We start from the raw sequence: 24,200 nt of genomic DNA on the forward strand, positions 1-24,200 counted from the left end.
CTGTAATTAACCTAATTACGTAATAATAATGAGATCATCGTTACTAGTATACTTTTAAAGTAGTTAATTGGTTGCTGTTTCTTAGAATAATATTTTCTTAATTATTCCGTCCGCACAGTTACCAAACTGTCACAAATTCAAGCGTGAGGATAGAGCGTTTGACTTGATTTGTATAACTTTGCAAACGTTTGTAGATGTTTATGTTGACGGCAAACGCCATTACGAACGCGGCTTTAAGAACTCGAAAAATCTACTTTTTCGCAAAGATTTCTTGCTTCATTCTTTTACAGTGACGAAATTGGCTACATATTTTCGCAATTTTATCAGCATACTTATCTCAGAGCTATACCAACGAGAAATATTTCCAGCCCGCAGCGCCATGAACCCGAGACCCCGCACGTAACAGACGTAACAATGTCATGTGCAATGCAATACGATTTCAAACACCCATATCTTTTACGTATCTGTATCTACTTATAGTGGTACATACATAATCCTTTCTTTATATTTAAAATTGTAGTATACCTAATATTATTTTTAGTTCAAAATTACCAAAAATTATAAAAGCTACCAAAAATTAAAACTTAAGGAAAAAATATTAATTACCTACTAAGTATACGTATCTTACGATCTTGCGGAATAGGTTATTTTCATTTAAAAAAATATTTTTATTAATGTAACCAACTGGTAATTTTTACGACTAAATTGTGAGTACGAGTATTTAATTTTACCATTTGGCTAATTAGCCCTAAAGTAATATGAGACAGTTCATTGAAATAATTCATTTATCTATCATACTACACTTCAAACCGTCACAGCCTTAAGGCATAAATCTCAGTAACAATAAACCTATTTTAATCCAAACAAATCCGAATAACAAAATAATAGTATAAGTTACACAAAACCTATCGAATCTTATTTTTGTCTCTGATAAAACAATTGTATTTAACACAGCAAATTTATTCTACACTAATCTAAAATTACACTAGAGTAGACTAAATAGTTTTCTAATCAGCCGTCTAATTTGCGACAATTGGTAACATTAGACTATCGCTCTAATTAATTATACAGTCCACGCCGGCATATGAGTTTAGCTTGACAGTTAAGAATATTATGTCAGCAGGCAATTTAAGATTAAATCTACATGTCGTAATCTACATATTAATATATCACATTCATAAGATACATAATGGTACCTACCAGGTACCCTTATGTTATCCTAGTACCTATTACCTGTTGATTTTCTAACAGCTGTGATGTTTTATTATTTTTGAAAAATATCTAAAGATATCATAGACGTTTTAGTGTACATCCGAATCTTTTCGATACTTAAATATTATAAATAACTTTGATTTCAATTTTATAGTGATTTTAAATAAGTGATATATAATTATATATTTAAAATATTATACTGATATATAAAAAAAACATTGTTCAGTAAATGAAAAGTTAACCTGTGGTAGAGAACATAGAGCTTAAAAGCTCTCTCTGTTCATTAAGAACATAATATGTTTTGAATTTTCATTTACATAACGCCTACCCCGACTTAATTGATTGATAGTAGAATACTTATCTACTGTCAAAAATGTAGAACTATAATAGCTACTTGTAAACTTCCTCATACGTAACACAGGCACACAGTTACATACAATTACAAATATTACATACCGTGGTGCACTATCATCTCTTATCCCCGATCACGAAAACAACAAATCACCGACCGCCTAATCCTAAGTAGAAGGCCGCACGATAACACCGAATGCATTGTTTTCGTGTATAGAGGTCACAGCTGTTAACGACGACCTCGTGAATACGGAAGGAATCGTTACAATATAACATTACCAAATTCGGTTGGCGGTTATCGACGTTGTTATAAAACGCAGCGACACGCCAACAGTTTTTATCGGTTAAACGTTTCTGTAAATATGTCGCCCACCGAACTTCAAGGTTGACCTCGTAGATAAGGTATGATAACTTGGGACATGCATAGCTTTGTCTGTGCGCCGATAAGGCGACCCGCACACAAAGTAATCGGAATCTGGTAACCTGTTTTTACGTGACATTAACTTCATTTCGTATTATTTTGTATTGACTGAGATATCAGACACTGAAGTATAATAACATTTTGATTAATGACACGAAAAAAATAAATGTCTACAGGGTATTTCTAAGGTGATTAAAATACAAAAATACTTATGTAGTATTTTTTAACATTAGTACATATTTATGAAATCGGCGCTCATATTAGACATGCTGTTTACATCGTTATCCAACGAAATATATTGAGCGTCGACTTCAGAAATATGTACTAAACCAACATTTATTTGAATTATTTTTTACTTTGTAGTGACATAGAAGTCGGTTGTATTTTTTGTTAAAAAATATTTTGTAAACATAAATTTACGTCGTTGATAGAAAATATTACGCTTTAGTAGTTTTATAGACTTCTTACTAATTTTCTTTGTACATATTTTGTGTGTTGCCTCAAGTTACTGTGTGTAAGTGGCCTATAGTTTCTTTTTGGTTCTCGCTTCCCAAAATATTTAGCCGTCACGTAAACTCCATAAAAAGATGTCTAACCTGGATTAAAATACAAATGCCTGTCTGGCTTTTTTGTAAACTGGTTTTAATCTTTTAATCGGGCAATAAACGACATAGTTTACAATACTTGAGTATTTTCTTTTGAAAAATGTTGCGCATAATATTTTGCTAAACCATAGTAATTTAGGTTTAGTTTTTAAAATAATAATATATCAGGAACAGTGACTATTGTAAAAAAAATAATAATTTCATAAGCTTGGGTATTCATTGCAATATTATTTACACCAAAAATCCATATTTTAAGTTTAATTTTATTGTATTAGACATGATAGTATTCGTTTTAAGGAAAATGTATTTTACTAATTTTTTTTTTTTTTAATTTATTATTTTCATTACCATGTTTACTTTTAATTATACTGAAATTTAATATCTTAGACAAATAATGTCATATATACTCGTAATACAAGTATTACGATATTTGGTATTAAAAACGTCTCATCAATATCTCACAACTCATTCTGAGAAAAAAGAAAATCTAGCCATCCTTAAATAACAAAAGTATAATTTTAATCCATGAACCCGAATTTCAAACTCAACAATACAATTCCAGTCCTTCACATCTGTAAACCAAGGTTGTGAACCTCACTTATTTTCCGCTCCGTGACCTTAGATGCATTAACGGGTCAAGCTGCTCTGCTAATAGCGGGCGAGGTGGCTTGATAGAATAATACCCCCCCCAGCCTTGCCCCCAATACGCGACCCAGTTGCTATGTCCTGAACGGAATGTTACACACATTATTCAAACAAATCTAAGCTAAATTCATATGCGTACTGCGTTTCGCAATGTTTTATTTCCTAGAATATAAAAATATAAAAAAAATCTATTTCTAACACAATAGTTTTAACTTGAATAGTTGCATACATGCATGCATTAATCTGCATGCTAAATGAAACGGGAGAATTCCCTTAAAGATCTTTGCCTCTTGTTGCACATATTTCACAATCTTATTAAATAGATATCACAATAAATAACTATTTGTTTGGATACGTTCTTCACGCACTACAAGTAACTAAACAAACACCCTGGAAACGATTCTACAAATCGCACTTCTGACCTACCTCCACTGACCAAAAGCCGATGTCAACCAGATCAAGGTCAGAAACAAAAATAAATCCTTACATAACGTTCAAAATTCAAATCAGACGCCGCACAGACGACAGTCCATCTGTCCCAGACTCATCAACAAGACGATACGCCAAAATAACCATTCGTTTCGTAACGTTATCACTCGCTCATTATAAATAACTGAATGTCAGTGACGCACGAGTGCATGGTGCGACATCACCGCTGAAGCGCTGAGTCGCTGAGTCAGACCAGGTCAAGGCTAGCGGAAAACGCCCCGCGAACCGATGACCTGGTTCCGCAGCCAAGTGATCCCAATACGGTTTTGTCAACGAAGAATGCTGATTTCATTCAAGCGCTTTCCGCTGTTTTCGTGTTACGCCATTTGCTTTATTAGAAGTTGTTTAGACGAACTAAGAATGTTCAAATAACGACTAAATGTATTGTACTTGTGTTATTTACTGACATCTATAAAATAAGTATCAACTGTTTTTTCTGTCTTCCATGTGAAAGTAAGTGTTTGATGGTAAACCCACAAATCCAGTTTTACAACGGCCATAAAATCGAAAGGATTCATTTTATTTCCTTTGAGCTTTGAACTCCCAACTTTTGTGAGATTCTTTAAATTTTCTAGATTGTTCTACGACATTATGTTTTATCTTTCTAAAACCCTTAGACATTTGATATCGGTATAATAACGCATCAAAGAAAATTTTAAGCACCTGCTCTGATTTTATCACATTAGAATTCAGCTCCACATCACCTGCTCGCGGCTCTCGTGACCTATTTACTTAACCTTCTTCCACAGGTGTTCCAGTTGTGGTATTGGATTTTCTGCAAAATGCAATATAAATTACTGTTTTGGAGTACTAAAACCGATTATACAGGAGCTTATTTTCAATTTTGATCCTGTCTTACATGAGTAAGATAGGATCATAATGATCATTATATCAAGAGCGGAAAGTAATAGTAATAATAGTGGAAGTAAAGATACTGAAAAAGTAATGTAGATCCTTTTTTCCGGAGTAAAAATTCCTTGAGCTTTAGCTAAGCATTAATTTACTGCAGTTTGCAAAATGACTTCATGTCTGATAGAAAAGTATAACAGCAGTAAAGATAGTGTGCTCCTTATTTATACTGTAAGATTAGTCTTCTTTAGTACAAAATCTTGTTGGAACATGAGTCAATGCAGTTTTCAGCATCAAGGTTTATTCCATCCGCCACTTTCCATCTCGAAGAATATGAAGATGCCAATATATAGTCTCATATCCACTTATCGATCCAATCTGCACTTTTTTCGTTTATGGTTTTGGCGAGATTTTCAATTATAATAAACTTGTTATTGGTTAATTTTAAGCTCTGCGATTTTATTTCTTTATAGTAGGGTTTTAAATTTTGACAAGTCCATATACTTAGTTTTAACGATTTTTTTTAACTTTTCTTGCAGCTTACTGTTTTCATAAACAAATTGCCAAAATAATGAAGGATGGAAAGAATAATGTCCATATTTCGATTCCCAATAACGTTTCTATCAGCTTTAAAAATTTGATAACCATATAACTTGAAAATGGCAATATTTTTCGTTGATACTTTCTTACTGTTTAGAGAAAAGGCAAAATATTTTTTTTCTGGTTCGATGCTGCCACAAACAAATTGCCAAAAGATTGGCAGGATGCATCACGACTATCGCGTTATGTTCGCGTCACCCGTGACCTATTTACCCGGCCTCTCCCCAGGTGCCGAGTGCCAATTGTCGCATTTGATTCATGTGTCCGATTCAACCGGCCTTCACTGTACTTTATGTGACGTTTATTTTGTGTTGCTCATCAAGATTATGATTGAGGTTATTACGATTAATATGAAGAGCGGCAGGAATAAACATGCTCTTGGAATCGTCGTGGATTCAATTCATTGCAGTCCTGAATGACTATTGCAGTTGCTAATAATATTATTTTGGATATTTAGATAATTTTAAACTCGTTAGTAAATATAGTGTCAGCAAGGTAACTTTATTTTTATTTCAGATTTGATGGAACTAATTAAAGTGTAAATTAGATTCCAAGTAATAAGAAAATACATTAACGAATGTAGAGCTTTAAAAATTCAGACTGGTGTAGAATAACATAGGTAATATGAATCCGAGTACGTCAGAAGTATTTAGAGACATTATTCCAGAATTAGCAGAGAAAACAGAAATCGTACAAATACATAATTAAAATTAGCCATCACTTGATCAACGACCAGCTGTAAATCGCGTTGAAATACTTATTAGCAATGACAGTCATTTACTTGCTGTTTATTTAATGCAACAATGTAAGTAATGTACATAATCATCAGGGAATCTTGGCACATGTGATACATAATTATGAGCGGGTAATTTCAATCTATTTCACTTATACACGTAATTAAGTGGCATAGAGCGTAGACAACATAGCGACGTGGGATGTTCTTTTGCCATGATAACAATATCTATGTACATTGATATTATTGACATTACAAGTAGTTTATTTCCTTCTTTAATTAATTTGGATCTAGGTTTCCCTAGAGAACTTAACGAAATGGAACAAATATTCATAACAAATTTTAAATACCTCGCATTCGTATAACTAAGCAACCAATGTTAAAGAATATAGATTTGAATGTATAATTCATGAAAATAAGCCATTATTAAACCAGATAACCAAATGTTTAATAAATCTTCTTAATTCACTTACGTAGTTATTGCAAGATAACCTACTCTTTTCCTTTCCTTCAAAGATTTGTAAATTAAAAACAGTGTAAGTAGTAAAAGTAGTCTTAACAGAGATATTTGAAGCGCGTTGTCGGTTAGCTGTACCTAGTTTTATCGCTGACAATGTATATAGAGGTTTATTAACCGTGTAAATGATATCACTGTCTTATTTGTTTACCATTGTAATTGGTATTCGTTACATTAAGATGTTTCAATCAAAACAAAGGGGTTAAACAATGTTACGGAGACGATCATTTGTTTTTAGTTGTTAAATTTAATTAGCAAGCTATTTTATAAACAACTTATTTGCGTCATCGATTGATTGTCGCTACTATGTATTGCTATTGTTAATTGCTATGAGAATCAATTAACCAAGTTCAAAGATAAGCCGACTGATAGAAACTTATGATCGTAAAGTGCGTTGTTGGGTAGGTAGGTATATGTCCCTGTAGTACCGGGACCAGAATAGGGCTACGGTAACCCTTGCCTGTCGTAAGAGGCGACTAAAAGGGGCTTCCGGGGTTGCGGGCGGCAAGAGTGGGAGCTCAAACCGTCCAGCAAGCGACCCCGGGAAGGACAGCGGTTTGTGTGGTCGCATATCGCTGTAATCACCAGGGGATGTGAGAGGAGCGTAAATTGCTCCCCCCAGGGCAGAGCCCGATAAAAGGGCATCGCGTTAGGAGGACTCCGGTTGTGTTCCGTTGGAGATCCCGGAGTTCTCCACCAAACGCTGAGGACGGCCACCGGGGGGGTTTTAGTGTGGTAAAAATCCCACATAACCCGGCGTCACTCCCATGGCGTCGGGTACCTTTTGAAGGTTTCCCCCTCGTCAACAAAAAAAAAAAAAAAAGGGTAGGTAGGTATATGTGCCTATTTCCTGTTTACCATATTTTTATATGTTGAGCAAAAAGAAAAAATCATCACTGTATTGTATTTATATTTGTAAAATTAAATGTCATTACAACTGACTCTTCAGTTTTTTAAAATTCATAATGCGAAATTTGAATTTCGATACGATCCACGGGGGCGCTGTATGTAAACGGTGAACGTTTTCGAGCAAACGTAAAAACTCATACTATGGGTATAGAAAACATAAGTCGGTATGCGTTACGTAACTCGTCTCGAGACTGTTGGTCTCGACAAACAGTTCGTTATCGCGTTTCAAGGGCGCGCCCATCCATGTGCAGGACAGGCTGCGTTTACCATGAGGTAATAGTTACAATAACATTCCGCAGATAAGCTAAAACGTTGGAGGGATGAATCAGATTTTCAGATACGATTGAAACTTAAGAAAATTTTAAACATCTATGAGATTTGAAAAAAAAAACTTTCTTGTAATTTCAAAATATCTTAATTGAACGATTTAAATATTATTATCTATTCTTTTCCGGACATCTTAAGTAACACTTGTATTTATCTACGATGTACCTAATGGCATTTTTTGTTCGCTCATTGCTTTACGACTCAGAACAAATCGTGGATCATTAAAACAAATTTACTCCTGTTTCAGTACAAAAGATCATCTTATGTTCTGTAATAACAAGGACGTAAAATTAATGATTTACAATCGCGGAAATACAATAAAGAGGAGTACAGCTGAAATCGTTGGCGCGGACCAAATGACTTCGAAGCTAAAATATGCTCTAATTGATAGATGTCTGGGTTAATCGCTTCCGGCATAGTCTGAGAACCCATTTAAATAAAATACAGCTCTTAAAACAAGTAATAGAAATACTCATAGACGATTTTAAGAACAACTGTATTCTTAAGCTGATAACGTTGGTTAAATAAAATAAAAAAATGATTTTCAAAACAATATTTTACGTTACATATTAACAAACACGCAATAAAAGGAACTGGCAAACTAGCAAGGTGAATAACATTAACACACGATTGGCATGAAACCAAAAAGATAAAGGTAAAAAAGAATTTGAGATTTTTAACGAATTCTTCAACAGGAAAATTTGTCTGAAAAACTAATATTACAAATAGGTAGACATTGAGGTAGATTATCTGTCAGAGGTAATCTTGAAATCTTCTGAAACGTCTAATTATTATCACGCTACTACGCAAAAAAATAATTAGTCTAGAATTTTCTATTCAGTCTAGTCTATTTCAGTGAAACATGTAAATACCTATGGAAACGATAATTTGTTTTTAAACATAAAACTATATTTACTCTAATGAGTAAATATAGTAAATATAGTAAGATACACATTGGAACGTTAGACAAAGACAAAGCTGATGAAGACAAGAGAAAAGATAAGGATAGTTGTTAAGCAGCTGTAATTAAAGCGATGTGGCAGTTTAAATGTCAAACTCAATGTGCAATGTAAAAGTGCAAAAAATAACACATGTGCTCGAGACATGACCTCTGATATTAAAAGAACACTAAAGAATGCAACCCTGAATTATATCAGTAAGAAGTTGAAAACTATACGTTTTGCTTATTATTTCAGTATTAGGAAATTATTTTACTAAAGCTTCCTCAATCTCAATATTTTCTTCTTGTTTCTTATCTTTTGATAATGTTAAATTGTAATTTTACAGTTCAGTTTCCGAAGAATCAAGTACCCTTAATATAAACGATTAATTACTTGGCCATATTGAACTTTAATCGAATGAATGAATCCATCCTTAAATTGATATACCGTCTTATTATATCGATCCATCGATTAAAGAAGTAAGGGTTTCGGAAATGATTTAAAAGTCTTTATTAAAGGGTAGTACCTCGACTGGGGCAGCTCTCCATCGACTGAGCTATTGTTGGTCGTGTTCAATAATTAAAAGTCAAAAGGTTTCGCCGTTCGCCTTGTTTATTGCTTGCCGTAATTACAAGTCTCTCTTGTTCATACGTACCAATAAATTGCGGTTCGACGACATCTGGTATTTTCCGCACAATACTCTGTACATTATTGCTTGGGGTTGACTAAAAAACCGTCTCGTTCAAACATCTTGAAGGTTTGCATAAAATCGATATTATTGCTAATAGGTACGGAATAAACTGTGGTAATAGTTCGCCAATACAAAGAATGATTGGAAAAGCGCACATTTTGCTCGCAAGCATTGAAATGGTTGAAGTTTAAACAAGTGCACTCATTGGCGGCGCGGGCTGAAACCATTCCAGTTTTATTCCTAGCGTGAACAATAGGCCTGTTGGTAATACGACTGGTTTTGTTGCCTTCCTCCGATCACAGCAACGAGTTACGATGCTATAAATTTAATATAGCAAGACGTGCCCGTGACCCGGGCTGCGTTCGCTTCGCACCGAACCGGCCTGAGTAATACGATCCTATTTACACTTGACTATTTTCATATTCGTCGTCGTATTTGCAGGGACATTTTATCGCACTAAATTGAGAGTCCGTGATGTTAGTTCACTCGGTGCGTGACTTTGGACGTCGGCGGAGCCTGCTCTGTTTATATTTACATTTAGGTGATTGCCGTAAAGTTTTCCTGTTCCGTGTCGGTCTTTATAATAAATATCCGGAGACGTCCACGTCGATTCAACGTTCGAGAATTTAGTGTATGATGCAACGATAATTTAAGTCCAAACTGGGATCAATGAATAACGTCAAATAAATTCAAACGCGTTAAAATACCTAGCTGTGTTAGACGGAGCCTTGGCGACAGTCCAGCGTTGCAACTAGGACAAGCCCTCGTAGGTGTCCATCGAGATACCGTTTGTTGGCAAACCCCTTAATAGGTTATGCGGAATTCACACTAATACGTGTATATCATGTAATACTTGGGAATTATTAATCGCAAAATAAAACAAATTAGGTGCCTAGTTCCGTGTTTACAAGCGAACATCAATCATACGAAAACCACGACATTTGGTATGCAATATTATATTTCGCTCTCGGGTAAAAAGTAACGACATATCACAGGCTATATTTTCTGTGGTGGCCTTAATTCGTATGTTTACCATTCTGATACGTGTAATGGTGCACTAATCATATATCTTAGTGCACATAGCGTCCATATGATTTGTGCAAAACATGCAATCTTATATGCCCGTAAGATGAAGACCTTCGTCGTACCTTCTCATGTTGTTGCTTATTGGTGCTTATTGGCCATGACCGTGACTTGCAATTAGATATAATTACCTTCAATTTGTTACTTCGAATGTTATTCGCTAGTTTGTTCTCTTGTCTAACGTACCGTGCAATTACTGGGCCTTAGCAAATTAAAGCTTACCTTCGTACAAGCGCAGGATCTTATTAACTTCGCATCATTATTCCGCTACTGTGAATCTCTTTTTACGTCATCATCTTCCTATCCCTAACTTCCTGGATAAAATTTGTGTTTACTTGTATTGTTCTTGTTAAGGTTTACATACATCTTACGTTGATTTTCTTTGAACTTGTATGGTTTAATACACGAAGCCTGTTTTCGACATAAATTGAACCAATTATTGGCTTGTTACATACTATAGAATCTGTATATTATATATGAGCACAGCGATAAAGACCAAGTTTATAGGAAATAAGGAAATTGATACACGAGTTTTCATACGAATTGATTTGGAGGCCATGTATCATCTTATATCGATCTTATTTGAAGCTTACGTAACAGTAGCCATATGAAAAATTGTTTGCGGACTTGCTGTAAAGATAATATATCACACTTGGGTCCCATCTGGTAGGCGTATTACGGATCTAAAATAAATTGTGACGACGGTTAAGACTCCACATGTATATTTTTTGTTCATATGAGAAACCATTATTATCTTGTCTAATTGCAAAGTTGGCAAGGAAGCACGAGGCGACACAGGCTGTCAATCTGTTCCTATAATAAACTCGTAGCTTAAGCTTTTTGGCAAAATATCTTTTCTAGCCGGAGTCAACGTTTCCTCCGACAGCCGACACGGCTCATGTCAAGGAAATAAATAGATACTTCGCGATCTTGTATGAAAATAAAACGTAAATACTTTAGTTATTGTTCAACTGTGACCATGAGAAATTGCTCTAACATCTAAAGAAGTCCAGTCACATATTTATTAATATTTGTTTTCGAAGCTGTGCTATTGCACTTTGTTTTAATTTTGGGGCTCAATTAATATACTGACAGCTATTTAAAAAATACTAGTCATTTCTCTGCTTTTTATATTAAATATACGTTATTTTTAAATAATGAAAAGTTTGCTCTTTAAATGCTTTTAATAGCTTGATTGAGAGAGTCAAACTGGTACAAATAAAAAACTTGACTACTTTAAATTTTACATGGCAACATCCTGTCATTAAGCAAAACATTTTTGAATAACAAAAATAACTGAGGGCCGTAAAAATGACCAAAGGCCGTCCATAAGTTTCGGATCAACGTACAACATAAATAATTACTTCCAAACGCTTTGTCGCTAAAAGTTCAAAATAGAAAGTGAACGTGAAATTTGAAGGTGATAGAATCATTTATGGTTCGACTCCGGCGGCCCCACCGTCACACCTATTTCTGCCTCATAACAGCTATGTTAGGCGCTGCTGTGTTCTGGTTTGAAGGAAAAGGTAAAGCGGTAAGGGAGATATACTTTTCCAAGGCGCTCAAGCTTACTCAGGACAACTGTGGCCGACCTCAGGTAGCAATATCTAATCCTATCTGGGGTTGATTACAGATGTCCATGGGCAGTAGTAGCCACAGGTAGACTGCATGCTCGTCTGCTACTCCTATATTATAAAAAAAATAGAAAGTAAACCGCAGCCAAGTAACAGCGTTAACAAACAACATCGGCCGTCTAATCAATCGCATTTGAATAGTATTCGCTAGACGCAAATAGGTCAGCGGCGATGCACCGGCGACGACCGTTGCACGCGCGTGCGCCGCCTACAGATGAGCGTTGCGTAACGTGCCCTGACTTACACCTTACAACCATGCGTTATGACATCCTTTGTTTGTCGAAAATCTTCACGCCGTACTCGATAAGCCTCGACATTATTTCCGAAAGGAATGACTGTGTGAGGTAAAAATTGCTTTCACACAATAATTGTGTTGATCCAATAATCAGCAGACCTTGGTTCTGTAATCCTTCCATCAGTCCTTAGTTTACTACTGGATATCGAGTATAGACGTCCAACAGATAAAAAAGGACAGCAATGGCGCCATTACCATGATCTAATAATCTTCAGTAGACCTGATTTTTGTAATCCTTTCATCAGACATGATTCAATATTGGACATACTCTTTCTATAGAAAGAGTTGGTTTAGCGTAGTTGTGGCGCTTGGCTATACGTATTGGCGACAAGCATTATATTCTTGACGACCCGCGTGGCGGAGCGGCCACCATACCGGTCTGACGCGAAAAGGGTCCCGGGTTCGATCCCCGGCCAGACAGATGTCTAAATGATGAATTTAGATTTCTGTTTCTGGGTCTGGGTGTTTGTGTATTTGTCTATGTGTGTGTCCATGGCACCCACGACACAGGGAATCCTAGTGTGGGGCTGTGAGTGTAGAAAGCGTTTATTCATAACTTCACAGAGGAACGCAACAGTCCATCTCCTGGTTTTGATCTCTTTAATCCATCTTTTGGTTTGGATAACACACAACTCAATTTGACGATATTTTCGCAACACTTCACTTTACAAGGAGGTTTATTCGTTGTGGAGGATTTATTGTGGTCGGGTAAAACCCACTTTGTCACTTTGTACCTACTTTGTTGCCAAATAATGTTTATGTTTAATTTATTAACCTGAAAGGTATGTGTGGTATTGACAGACTTTCTCTAAAGGTTAAGTACATTAATAAATAGCTTTATCATTGTGATAGTGCGGGAATGACGACAATGGAAGTCGATACCAGTAATATAGGTACTTTCATTATCCACAAAATTAATCGATAACACCGGATTTAAATTCCATTTTATAATTAAAACGAAAGAAACAAAAGTTTACTGCTTTTCTTGCTTTTAATAAAACGCCCTCTGTTTTTCCTCATGCGGATATGATGAACCTTTCTAATTCGTTTTAGGCGCGTTGCTAATTTCCTGCAAATCCGGATTCTGTCTGTTTATACAGGCCCGTAATAAGGGGCCAACATAAACACATAAACCAAACATCGATATTTCACATTAAGTTTGTTTCCTCGCAAAAAATAACTTGTTCACGCGAGCAAACTCGTAAATAAGCTCGTAAAGCTCTGCCGGTCCCAATTATTACATTTTACTGACTTTAATCATGATTAATATAGCGTCGGACAGACATTATCCATACTCCTCGGAGGAACTGTTGCTCTTTATTACTTTATTGTTATTACCGTGAATCTTGAAGTGAGGTCTTCCAGGGTTTCTCTAAGCAACTGAATAAATGTTTTTTTTAACGTACGAAAGTCTGCTTTATAACTGCTCGCTGCCTGTGCTCTCGTGTAGGCAAAGGCTTTCCACTAAGTGTGTTTTTTTCCTATGAGAAGCAACGACTTGGACTTGGCCGCTGAAATCTGGTTTGAAGGGTAAGACTGGGGCATTTACACGAGGCGGTACTCGTAAAACTTAGTCTTTTAGGCAGCGGCTATGGCTGACAATATGTAGGACTCATATCTTGTTTTAGATAAATTAGTATATCAAAGGATAAATTAGGATACGTCGTTTCATTTTTCATAAAAAAATCTTAGGTATCTAACTTGTTACTATTTCTGTAACAAAACTCCTATAAACAACATTTTAAACAACTGTTTCATTTTATACTTCCTGTTCCTATAAACTGGTAGGAAGCTTTACTTCACAGTTCATATTCCCATGGACTACGGTAATACAATAGTCACTCAATTGCACTCGCATATCAGTTCGGACTCGATAGTTACATCACGTAAATGATAGTATTAGAAGTTCGACTACAAAACATCTTATAGCAATATATGATCACTAGAAAGATCAGTCTTACAACTTAGCCTTAAGGTTCACTTCAAAACGTTACGTTACATTCGGCAGTGTTGCAACTACACATGGATGAAAACCTAAGACGCGGCGTTTTCAAACGAAAGTAAATCTACAGTACTGCAGCGAAGGACTAGCTTCGTCTAACCTTTTATGCACATTGTCTAGGTTGCATTATGTAAGTGTTCGTGTGACTGCGAGAAACGGTAACATGGTTCCTTAGCAGGTCACATTAGCGCATGACATCAGTGACTGTCAAGTGCATAGGAGTCAACGAACAGGATTCAGCATTGAGTATGCAATAGATGCGGCGTATCCTTGACTTCCTCTTGCGTTCAACGTGGTAAAACAGACTGAAGTAGGACTATAGTATTATATTCACATATCAATTTAAACAAATATTCTACATAGGCTAAAACAATTACAGGAACGTATGACAGTAATAAAGGTACGTCGGCGCCGCAATTCGTTAATTAAAGTCATACTGGTTCCCACTCGATACGTAGTTAATTCAGAACGAATGGCTGCGCTATGTGGGCATTTAAGACTATGCAGCCGGCGTGTTAACCCTGCTATTATCTTTTAATACCATCGGCATCATTATTCGCTATATTTTTTGCGACGGCAACGAGGCGCGGCCGGATCGCGAGTCGCCGACACGGGTTTGATAACCCGGAGACCTTGGTCTTAATTGCGCTTCAGCAGACCATTCCGCCGCGGCTACTTTTTATACGCCTGCACATCGCTAGTAAAAACACGACAACTGTGACTACGCAACCGACTTGGAAAGGTGCAACGCCAACAATGCTTGCAAGCGAGCGAGGGACGACCCAAACTTGCCGCGTTATATAGAGTGCGCTCTACCGAGAAATCCATGCTTACTGCGCCTTCTGATCCTGAATGTAAAATCGATAAATAATTTCTAATGTTCTTGCGAAGTGTCACTTATAATTAACAGGAGATTTAAGAGCTATCTTTACCATAAAATCTAATGTACATTTTACTTTGTTTCAGGTAAGGCATCGCATGAAAGCCGACGCTGTCTAAATAACGTTTAAGAGTAAGTGTTTCCTTTTAGCAATAATAAATATAAATTTATACTATACTTTCCACATGATCAAAAATTATTTATTGCGTTATCAAACGTGTGTGAAGTGAATGTTAATCTAATATTAAATAACTGTGTGTCACTTTCTAAAATCCAAAACAAATCAACTCGGCGTATGGCTCGAAGCCAACTTCGGGAACATTAAATCATTCTGCGGTATGTAGAAACCGCGACTTATTAATTTCATCCATTCTTATTACTTTCATCCGTACATAACTTTATATTATATCGTGAATTTTCCTTTATACTCAGATATTAATAGTCAAGCCAAAAACAATAAGATTGTGAAGTTATATCCGTATAACATTAAATTTATGGTGTTTTATCAGCATTCTCTTACTGCGCGCATTGTTTGTGAGTAAGAACTTAATAATTCAAGAATGGAACTTCCCTAAAATTCTTCATACCAAAGTATATTTCCTTTATAGAACGTGTACTATCAATATTCTTTTAGTTCACAGTGTTTCATTACACAATTACACATCCAATTTAAACAAAATGGAAGTTGTGCAAAAAGTTGATTTAATTCCTATTGGACAAACCAGATCTGGCTGAATCGAAGCCAGACTGTAGCGAATCGAACTTGGTAGTAGCGATAATTTGAAGTTTAGACCGCAAAAAAATACCTGACACTTTAATGCTCTAGCCGGTCGCAGGATAGACTTTTTCCTTTTTATTGTCCTGTGATCAAATTAATCAAAAGATATGCTTAATGGATTGGATCTAGAATCATTATTTTCAAGCCTAACTTAGAGCAATAATACGTTTAAACTCGCTTATGTACGCGTAAAATATTTGCATGCGATTCATTAATCAGATACGAAATTCTGTGCTACGGTATTTGACATTGACTTCATACAGATTGTGTAATATTGCAAAACTTTGCAAACAAGCCAGCAATAAGAATTTAAACCAACAATATGTACAAATCAAGGCGTACTGCATAAAAACTTAAAAGCCAAAGACGGCAAAAACTTTATCAACGTCCAAAAGATCTCAACAGTTTTCCGGTTCGGATATTAATCAGACTTTTTAATTGCTATTCGTTCGAGTAAGAGTCGGAATGTAAAATGTGAGCAATTGCGAAGATAATTCGACTGATGACTTATTCGAGGGGGAGGTCAGGGGGGAACCAATCGAGCACTTTGCTGCACGCACGACTGCCCAACATCACGACTGGAACACAAATACTACAGACCAACTAGGGCTGACAGAAGTATATTAATTCTTATAACAAATTTGGTAACTAATTATCTGGGAATTCATCTATTGGTAAGTGGATGTTGCCTTCATACATCTGCAAAATCAAAGTATGGCTAACGTCTATTATTTATCACATGTCAATGATCGATATTATGATAATTTGATAAGTGTATTATATGGAAGGGAGGATGGCGACAATTTAATCTAAAAAGAAGAATTCTAGCAGGAAGACTTTCCGAGCAAACTTAAAAACCTTGCATAGAGTGTGCGCAGCTGGTGCCACGATTTGAGTGGAGAGAAGTGCTCGTATTAACTATGCTTATCCTGAACTCTTATTTAGGTAAATATTAAAAGCCATCCCACGCGCGAAAAGCGGCAACCCTAAAAATGTTTGTAGACAGAAATACTACCTCGGAACACGCAGTCAAAAAGTGACTAGATTTAGATTCTTATTTCAACGGTCGTGAATCACATGTTTAGGAATATGTGGTAATTTTCGTAGGTAATAATTATGCGTGAATGTTGGCATGCTCGAACAAGTCATGTATAACATGTTATACTAAAATTTATTGACATTTCATTAATGTTAACAATGTTAACGTAACCTTTAAATTTATAGTCACAAGGCTCACTAGCAGGCCTAGTAGCATTTCATTCCCCATACCTAGTTAACATTGAATAGGTCAGGAGCAAAATTATAATTAATATTGGCTTACCAAATTATGTCACGTAAAGGTTACCAGTATTACTGCTATATCGGAATAATAACGTTTATTTATTGGTCGACGTTCGCAAAAAGGAAGATCAATTCGGAGTTCCAATTAAGATATTTTATAATGACTTGTAAATTAATCTTCGCGAAAAGTACAAATAGCACAACGCCTACGTAATCCGAGATAAGTGGATGCGAAATTAAAAATCATGAATTATACATTTTCGTATAATGGAAACCGCGTTGGCGAATGTTTCATAGTAAAATAAATGGTTTAAATGCCTCCATTGTGCTACGGAAGCGGAATCCACGAAGATGGCGCGCATTTCCAAAACACTGCAGGTCAACGCTCCGCACGACCACGTGACGGTGTCGAGAGCGGCCAGTGACGACCGCGTCAAAACGATTCCTAATCTAATCTCTTCGTAATATTCGACTCACTGATTATGTATTATTGTATCTACATCGCTGCTTCCGTAGCTAACTATTCGTGTACCTTACCCTACTCTATTTCACATTTTTATCACATTTGTGTAAACATCGTTTAATCAGTGCAGTTCTTGAATACACACACACAACGGTGTTTATAAACGATAGATTTATAAATCATTTTTATTAATAAATAATGACTAGCCCACCCTGTTGGAACCGTTTTAAATTACTTCAGTTACTTTTACCATTATTTTAAAGTGTTCAAGTTTAGTTTGCACAGACTCATAGATAAATTATATAAAACTGACATCATTTACAATTATTACCCATTATGATTACGTTAAGTACCTACTTAATTTAATTTTCTAACTGTATACTGGAAATCTCCGTTAAAAGGATAAGAACAACTACTTTATAATTTAGCAAAATAATTCACTTATCATATAAATCGATATATTTTTCGTTTTTGTTAAATCTCTAGAAGTAATACAAGTACACACACCGTTGTCAATATTGTCATTGAGCTCTGTGATAACCTGAATGCAATTTAGGTCGTTGTTCCATTTATGGAACTTGGAGATTAGAAGAATGGAATCGATGTCATATTGTTTTACGTGATCGGTGTTAAGCAAGTGCCTACATGATTGATTGGTCGAGCAATGTAATATTTATTTACCTAAGTAGGTGGTTCGATTCTACATTTTATTACATTGTATTAAAAATAATTATTGCAATTTCGCAATAATGTGGCTTAGTAATATTTATTTACTTTATTTATATATTTTGACATGTAACAGGTTCAAGTACCTACTTATTAATATGCGAGTAAAATTATTCTGCTAGAACTTTAGGTATAATAATTATAATAATATGTGCTTACAATCTTTGAGACTTGGGTATCTTACCGCAACTCTCATTGCCTCTAATGAAGGAAAATAATTAACAAAATCGCGCCTCCAGTTACGACTTCAAATTACTTTCTCGAGTTGGAAAGTTGCGTAACAAATAGCGAAGTTGTTTTGATACGGCGAGAAGAGGTGCTTCATAAATTTTACCGAGGGTGTTATCGCGCTACATTCTGTCGCCGGTGACTTGACTTTCTGTGCCACGGCTGCGCGCGGCGGGCGGGCGAGGGCGCGGGGGGTGACGTCACGCTCGACTCGACCGTGGCAGTGAGTAGTGAGAGCGGCCGCGTCGTTCGTTCGCTCGCTCTACCTACGTACTCCGTTGACGACGGTCGCGCGCGCATAACGTGCTCGTTTTCTCTCGATTGTCCGCGACAACCTCGGCGCTCTACATCATCCGTCGTACTCGTGTGTCTCCCGGCGAGACCTGTTGCACGTATTGTGTTGTGCTAGGAAAAAGTTACCGCACGAGACTGCTCGTCTTATTGGAGTGAAATAGGAGTTACAATACTGTGGGAAACGATTCGTTTCAGTTCCGACGCCGCGGCCGGCGACTAGTGTCAAATCGGTCGGTATCGCGTTGGATAGTTCAATGAAGCAAAAGTGAAGTGATAGGAAAATCGGAATTTGTCGGAGGATGTCCGTCGGCGGCCGCGGCTACGGGAGCGTGTGACGCGCTCGTCGACATGAGACGCCGCTGGTCGAACAACGGAGGGTTCCAGACGCTGCGAATGCTGGAGGAGAGTTCGTCGGAGGTGACGTCTTCCTCAGCTTTGGGTTTGCCAGCGGCTATGGTTATGTCGCCGGAGTCGCTCGCCTCGCCGGAATACGGGGGGCTGGAGTTATGGGGGTACGACGATGGCATCACATACAACGCTGCGCCGTCGCTACTGGCCAGCACGTGTACGATGCAGCAGCAGCAAGCACCGACGCAGGCGCTGCCGTCGATGCCGCTGCCAATGCCACCCACAACCCCTAAATCGGAAAACGAATCCATATCATCAGGTTAGAACATTACTATTTTATTGTGAAATAATTAGTATGCGTTTACTAAGAAATTCATTAACACAACACAGGTTTTAGGTCATTAATAACATGTTAGACCTTAAAACGATTGCTTAAAATAAAAATTGGATTTTTTATAACATTTAAATCGGAATAACCGTTTAAACCTTATCTACTCGCCCAACAAGAAGTGTTAACGAAAAAAATCAAAACTATATATCATTTAAAGGACCTCAAAAAGCTCTTCAGTATTTGTGTACTTACATCAATCTTCGAACTTGTAAAAAAAGTTAATCTGTTATCCGAGTGTCGATACGGCCATCGCTTTTTTTCTCGAAGTTTCGATTTGTGAAATTGAGCATTGAGAATAGCGTTCGGTTTTTAAATGCAAATGTTTACGTGATTTTTGGCGGCAATCGTGGCGTTCGCGAGAGGCCGAGGCGCCGGCTGTCATCGACCTTTGGCCCGGATACCTTGACCGGGCGCCACGGCCGATGTCTCCGTACAATACAGAATACACATGATCACACTCTTGTTTACTTACATGCACTTTTGATAAGAAATGCGCTATTTATATTTAAATAAGCCATTCATTACTTTTGTTTATAATGCTGTTGACGATCGTCCGTATTCTTAGTTTAAATTTGAACTTAGAATCGCGATTTACTGTCGGCGTCGTATGTGTAAAATAAAATGCAACATTCTTGAGTTTACGCATTCACTTCAAATTGTAAGAACCACGCATTCTACGTGAGCACTATAAGTTAAACTACAAAGCTGTGACTGTGACTAATCCTTGGAATGACGGATCGCTGTGGGCGACGTTAAAAATAAGTAACATAGGTACTTGTCAAGTTCTAGTAGACTATTTGAGATAATAGGTAAGATAACGGTCACTATAACTATACAAGTCGTATAAATAAACGACTTAAATAAAGTTAAAAGTTGCCACAACAACGTATTGTAATCTGTTTGAATAAAAATAGGGCAATCATATTTTTAACTCGCTTAAAAGAGCTTAAGTTTACAAAAAACATAATCCGTATTTCTTCAGTAATCTGATACTAAAATTTCCAATTAGAGAAAGTTTAGCCCGCCTACATTGATTTCGAAGCCCTAAGTAGTACCTAAACGAAAATCCCACAGTAAAATTCTAGGTCATAGATCAGTACACCCATTCTCAGTAAACAATGTCTTACCTATGTTTGATTAGTGACCGCTAACTAAGCGTAGGAGCACACCGTATGAGTAATTCTTATCACATAGGTGCGCGTTCAAGGTTAATGTGGAAAATTTAATACTTCCATGTCATTCCGGAAATCCAACCTGTTTTGAACGACTCGCCGAAATATGTGAACGATTGCACCTGCCCAAGTTGCGCAATAAACGGCGCATTTTGGGAGGTTCGTTCATGGTACGCCGAATGGGGTCATCACTAATCTAGGGCAAACCGTTTCGAAACACTGGCATAAACAACTTAAAAATCAATGGAAGTTTTTGATTTTTTGTTTATCTACTTTGTGGTGTCACATATTCTTTTTAGCCAAGTGCTAATAGACATATTAGTATCCTTTATTTATTTATCAAATGCTTTGTGCTTTTAGTAAAATTTCTACCTAGGTTATTGTATTCAAAGAACTAGCGATTATTTTCGAAGTTAAATAATGTTGCATAATTACTAAAAGCAATTAATTTGTCATAGTTTAATAATGGTAAAATCAAGGGAACGAGACATTGAAAGGAGTTATATTAACAGTATACCTAGCGCGACTTAGTGTCCCTACAATTTCCTTTCGGGCTGGCCATTGTACATATCATACATAGGGAGACGAGGTGAGCCCGACGCGCATATGTGAATTACCGAGGCAAGTTTGTGGCTAAAAAAATCCGTGACGAATAGATGACCTCTTTTCTTTTCGAAGGTAACTAAAAATATAATACGTTATAAGAAATTTGTCAGAACGTCGTATGGCTTATACTCGGCATTATCGCGGTGTAACCTCAATAATAAATGCAATAGAGTTACAAATTCTGCCCCAACTGCCACTTTACAGCTTAACGTTTAACAATAGACAAAAGATTTACTTTTATGGTAAATCGAGGACAAATCCGGTAAACTGAATCGTGGCGAATAAGCAAAAGTATAAGCATAAGTAGAAATGTTCCTAAATATACCTCATACACATAATATATTCCATTACCAAGCATATTTTTTCCGTATTATTAAAATATTCCCAAAAGTATTAATACTTCTTTCCCATGGCGAAAGTAATTTTGTATTTTCCAGAATCATAAATAACAAGTTCAAAAGGGACGGACGGATTCTGAATAAAGTACCTTAAAGAGGAATAAATATGCGATTTTCTATGGTACTTTTTTAGACTTTTACTTATTCGTTTTCATTTATGTTTAAACGGCTTATTGTACAAGCATTACGTAATGTTTTATACATTACGTATTTCTTATAATGTACTCATATCAGTATGGTAAATGGTTTTTATATGAGCTTAAATAAAGAAATTATTGGAGTTGCTAGGGCCATACCTCTATGGCCTTTATACATCTACAGTTTATTTCTTAACACACATTTTTTTTATATTTTAGGTGCCAACACTGGTAGGCGACACATTATATTGATACCTAATACTTCGAGTACACTTACCTCAACATGTCTCAATAACCATGTCATTTTCGGTTATTTTTGTCCATAAAATATATTTTCCTAATAACATGACAGTAAGCGGCTACATTACCCAAGTAGATTGACATTGACAGCAAACGTGTAAGAGTAGTTATCTTATATTTTTTCTCAAAAGGACATTTGATGTGCGCCTATAGAGGTCTTAACACTTCTTTTATAGGTATTTGCAAAGAAGCGAGCGTATGCCTTCTCTTATATTTCTTGAGATTTATCTTAATAACATCAAAAGCAAAGATTTTTTTAATAGGTAAAAGTAGATGTTAAGAGTTCGTGTTGCTCTTAGTACAATATAACATATGTATGTAAAATTTGTACAATGCAGAGACATTAAATAAATTATTCATATATGTTACACTTGTGTTTTAAATTTAGGGTTGGTACGAGAGAAAAGCGTAAAATAATAAAGTCAAGCCCTTATTAAAAAAGAACGCCCTTTTTATAATATTTATATTAAGTTTTAAGTATTGTGAAAATGCGAAAATATTCTGAGATTTAAAAGGCAACACAATCTCGTCTATGACAGTTTAAATTACCCATTGTTGTTGAATGGTTGAATAACTGATTTTGTTCAGTAAACTTCCCAAAGAAGCTCCGTAATTTTGATTTTTTTCCATTAACTTATAACTAAGGAAGAATTAAAAACTAAATTAAAACTTAAACAGTCTTAATCTTAACTTCAGGTTTACACCAATGAAAATATAATTCTAACACTTGACACACTTCTTATTAGTAAAATATATTTAATACAAATGATTATATAATCCGATAGAACCTTAACGAGAAAGTTCGATACACAAACACATTGATATTTGTTATTTTCTACGCTTATACATTGCCAGAATAGTACAATACTTAATCTATCATCAAACGTCGAGGGAGGGGCGCCGGGGATGGGGTATCGCTCCCTCCTATTAACCACCGACTACCGATGCTTGAGAAATTCTATTTTTACCATGAAAAGGAGAAATGCCTCATCAATTTCGTGAATAAACAAGGAATTTATGTTATAACAGATTTTGTATTCCCTCGTGTTGAATAGGCGGCGTAACGATTACTTAAGTGAGATCTATTTTGCCATTTTCCTCCATATTATATCAGAAATAATAATATTATGTTATTGTAAAGGGTTGAGATAACAAATAACGTTGTTATAGTTACAGAAGGAATGAAAGCCAGAGCTTTTGTTACTATTTTTTATATCGAAACAGCTCTACATCTTAGTTTTTTACTAACAAAAATACTGTGGGGAATTCTATTTAATCATTATAAGGACAACTTTTGGTAGCAAAACTTCTTCTCGATAGCAATTAATAATACTTTAATGAAACTGATTCATGTAAAAAAATTGAGAAATTTACCTTCACATTTTGAAGTGTTTGACCAAAATTTGACCAATACTCTAAATTTTATTTTAATTTATTGAAATGAATGTAAATATAAATAATAGTAATGCGATTAAAATGCCGCCCATGTAAAATTCCTGACTAAAATGTAACGGCCACCCACCCACTGGTAGTAAATTGTCTACATATTTTCCTTAATAGATCCTTGTGCACCCAGCCACGATAAGGACTCCTTGACCTTATAAAGATAGAAAACATGGGGGAGGAATAGAAAAATATTGCAACTAAAAGTTTTTAAGAAATAATTATAAAATAAACTACCTACATTTAAAGAGATGATACGTTCCTAATGAGCAGCAAATAAGTTTAGAATTATGTCAGATTTAATGTCGTGTCATCGTCAGTATGAGATGTCAGAAAATATAAGAGCGAAAAATATTTGGTAGTGCTGAGATAGTCTAATTTCAAATTGTCGTGTTTAATTTTAGATTTAAATTTTTCGATAATATTTCATTTAAAAAAATCTGGTGATCTG

The 24,200-nt window shown here is 35.9% G+C and overlaps 1 protein-coding gene across 6 annotated transcripts in view; it reads left to right on the top strand.

The window, feature by feature from the left end:
• Positions 1–24,200, top strand: part of EcR (ecdysone receptor) — a 346,125-nt gene that overhangs the window by 276,812 nt on the left and 45,113 nt on the right. Inside the window, exon 1 of one of the 6 annotated variants that reach the window (XM_073088152.1) lies at positions 18,907–19,621. The exons of 4 other annotated variants lie outside the window; for them this stretch is intronic. In XM_073088152.1, coding sequence (XP_072944253.1) covers positions 19,303–19,621 — 319 coding nt within the window. In that variant the 5' untranslated portion in view covers positions 18,907–19,302. Of the gene's footprint in view, positions 1–18,906; positions 19,622–24,200 lie in introns of those variants that run through there. One more of the 6 variants, XM_073088151.1, reaches the window with a different exon arrangement.

Source organism: Epargyreus clarus, unplaced genomic scaffold, assembly GCF_041222505.1.
Source record: "Epargyreus clarus isolate Ecla_fem2 unplaced genomic scaffold, WU_Ecla_fem_2.2 ptg000026l, whole genome shotgun sequence".
In the NCBI taxonomy this organism is placed as follows: Eukaryota; Metazoa; Arthropoda; class Insecta; order Lepidoptera; family Hesperiidae; genus Epargyreus; species Epargyreus clarus.